The sequence below is a fragment of the Phycodurus eques genome, chromosome 16 (genome assembly GCF_024500275.1).
Source record: "Phycodurus eques isolate BA_2022a chromosome 16, UOR_Pequ_1.1, whole genome shotgun sequence".
Classification (NCBI taxonomy): Eukaryota; Metazoa; Chordata; class Actinopteri; order Syngnathiformes; family Syngnathidae; genus Phycodurus; species Phycodurus eques.
This window is the reverse complement of record NC_084540.1, coordinates 20112425-20115724: the sequence shown is the minus strand read 5'-3', so window position 1 is coordinate 20115724 and position 3300 is coordinate 20112425. Positions and strand designations below refer to the sequence as shown.

General features: G+C 38.2%; 1 protein-coding gene across 1 annotated transcript in view; it reads left to right on the top strand.

Annotated features, from left to right (window-relative positions):
• The first annotated feature begins 650 nt into the window (after positions 1–650).
• Positions 651–3300, top strand: part of LOC133414821 (cytochrome P450 2K1-like) — a 3937-nt gene continuing 1287 nt past the window's right edge. The window contains exons 1-5 of the mRNA XM_061700477.1: positions 651–856; positions 1353–1515; positions 1718–1867; positions 1997–2157; positions 3127–3300. The exon at positions 3127–3300 is cut by the window's right edge and continues 6 nt beyond it. Coding sequence (XP_061556461.1) covers positions 656–856; positions 1353–1515; positions 1718–1867; positions 1997–2157; positions 3127–3300 — 849 coding nt within the window. The 5' untranslated portion in view covers positions 651–655. The remainder of the gene's footprint in view (positions 857–1352; positions 1516–1717; positions 1868–1996; positions 2158–3126) is intronic.

Genomic DNA, 3300 nt, shown 5'->3' with positions numbered 1-3300 from the left:
TGGTGGTTTTCTATTGTAGGGAAGCAGCTTGAGGAAATTGAAGACATTTCTGTTCTTGTTTTCATTCTAGCTGTTGCAACTGGAATACAAGCAGCAGCAGGGATGAAGAAATTACTTACTTTTGGTGTAGTTTGAGGCAGCAGATAGAGTTAAAAAAAAAACAACAAAAAATGGGAAAAGGTAATAGATTATTATTTTTTAAGTATATGTTCAAATGATACGTTCAAAAATTCCCTGATTTTAAATACCACAAACACCTAGCTGTAGTTTTCCAAGCGTGAGACAGCAGCTTGAGAAAAGATAAGAATATTTTCTTTTTTTGCTGTTTTTTTTTTAACCTGCTGAGCTAAAGTCTTTTTTTTTTTTTTTGGTCTGGAAAGAGCAAAAAGTGGGCTCCAGTTTTGTAAATGACTGCTGTTTGGTATCAAACCAAGTTGTAATGATTAACACACAATGTTGAGCATAATAGCTGCAGTCAAATGGTCATTATTTGTCAGACACACTTGTGGTCAAAAATGTGACCTTTGTACTGCTTCTTGCTCCACCTGTTTGAATTGATAGGTGATTGGCTGAGCTAATTATGTTTGGTCAAACTGTTCTTCTGGTATCTCCTTCGTAACATTTTTATGGAGAACCAGATTGTGTCAGCCTGAAGATGTTTGAAGAACTGCCACAGGGCGCCATTTTGCCCTCCTTTTTGGGGTTTCTGGCAGGCTTGCTGGCCGTCCACCGTCTATACAGCAGCTTGAGGTCCCGAAGCGAGATGAAGGTGGATCCACCGGGGCCCAGACGGCTCCCCCTGCTTGGTAACCTGCTTCAGCTGGATCTCAAGAGACTGGACGAGTCTCTTTTCAGTGTGAGTGACTCAAGTCTTTCGCTCTAGCAACATGGACTGGACTTTAACCCTCTTCGATCTTGTTTCCCCTTTTTGGAACCATTTTAGCTGTGTTAATGCAAATGGAAATTTCTAGAGGAAAATATACCTTTTGGACTTAAAACACCTCGCTTTGAGGTTCTTCCTTCAGGTCGGTGATTTAGAGTCCCCTTATATAAGATCCCTAGGACCAGAAACTGACTTGAACTCAACCATACTGAACTCACCTCAACTGACTTGAACTGAACTGACCTGACCATTTTTTTTGTATGTGTGTGTGTTTTTGTTTTGTTTTGGGGTTTTTTTTGTACCTGATTAGATCTTTGATCCATTTTTGGACAAAGAAGCAATTTCATAATCTTAGTTTCCAAAAGAGGCATTTAATGGCTTACTGCACTCCAACGGCGCAAATGAATGATGCAATTTTGCTTGTAAGAAGTGAGAAGAATTACATTCTAACCCAACTGAACTTTGTTAGCTGTCTAAAACCTATGGACCCGTTTTTACGGTCCACTTTGGACCCAAGAAGGTGGTTGTCCTGGCCGGAACCAGGACAGTCAAACAGGCTCTCGTCAACTACGCCGAGGAGTTTGGAGAGCGAGACGTGAATCCGCTGTTCTACGATTTCAACAAAGGACACGGTAATCAAAATATTTTGCAAAACACATTATTACTGCATTTCTATGACTACTCTCTATTTAGATATAATATTTGAGGACACAGGTTCTGCTTGTACAAAACAGATAAGTGTGACTAGCTTGAAATTTCGAGACACTTCTTACTCCTGAACCCGCTAGAGACAGACATATGAAACTGCCGGCAAAACGCGTGTCTTGCTTCCAGGCATCATATTTGCCAACGGGGATTCATGGAAGGAAATGAGACGTTTCACCTTGTCAAAGCTGAAAGACTTCGGGATGGGCAAGAGGCTCATTGAGGAGAAAATCATGGAGGAGTGTCACTTCCTCATCGAGGAATTTGAGAAACACCAAGGTAGACAAAACACACTTCAATTGTTTGGACATACTTTTTAAATACATTATTTCACCACAAACACAACACTGTAATAAGCAGCCTACAAGTGCTTTGCGATGGTTTCTAATGCATTTTTATTCCTCTTAGGCAAAGCCTTTGACAACACGTCAGTCATCACCTACACCGCTTCCAATATCATCTCGGCGATCATGTTCGGAAAGAGGTTCGAATACAAAGACAAGCTTTTCCAAGACCTAGTAGAGAAAGACTGCAAGCTCATCCATCTGTCTGGATCGGCTTCTATCACGGTACCCCAAATATTACTCGCATTTCGATGCCAATGCTCAATAAGCTGAACCCATCGCCCCTTGTATGTCGTTGATGTGGGCGACGCTCACTGACCACTTCATTAGGTACACCTCCATCATCGAACGCGGTGGTTCTCAAACTTTTTTGAGCACAAAAGTGAAACACAAACTGAATTATAATTGTAGTGATTCTTTTCACGGACACACTCGACATAGGCCACGTGAACCTAAAGGCAAGGTAAAAATAACTTTTAGTAATTATAAGAACAAGAACAAAGACTCATCAATACTCATAATCATAACAATAGCCAATATAAAAATAAAATAATGAAAATGAATAATGCAAATATTTAAGGATGGAGAGCCTGTATCCGGGAGCAAAAATAATAAAAACAAAATGAAACCTAATATAATTTTTAAAATGACTCAATAAATTCATTTAAATACACAAGATAAGAAGATTAAACGTAATGTTTGTTTTTGATGAATTAATACAATTATAAAGATGAGGAAAAAATAACTAAATAAATAAGATGAAGAGAACCAACAATAATTTTAAAAACATTTTTAAAAAAATATCTAAAACTGAATTAATCACTTGATGACCGTTAAATGCATTTAAATACACAGGATAAGAAGAACAAGTCAAAAAAAGAATTCATTTAAATACATTATTTACTTAATTAGTAGAGTCCCAAAATGGGAAGGCATCAAAGAAAGCAATTTAATAAAATAATAGAAATAAAATAAGATGAAAAGAATTAATCAAGAATAATATATATCTACCTAGGCCGAAGGTCGCTTCTTGTAGCTCAATGCAGGCAGGTGTACCTATAAATAAAATAAAATAAATAGTAATGTATATATAATGTATATCCCCTAATTGAGCATTATTTCAAAGTTATATTTGTAAAGCCCATCACCCCCGCCTCCCGAAATCAAAAAGTTTTTATTTTTGCTCCACGACAGCTATACAATTTCTTCCCCTGGCTGGGCCCCTTTCTCAAAAACTGGAGGGATTTGATGAGTCTCCTGGAAAGTATCAGGCAGCATTTGAAAAGCATAATATCCGAGCTACAGGCCACGCTCAACCCCGACGTTTGCAGAGGCTTCGTCGACGTTTTCTGCACACGGATGCAAAAT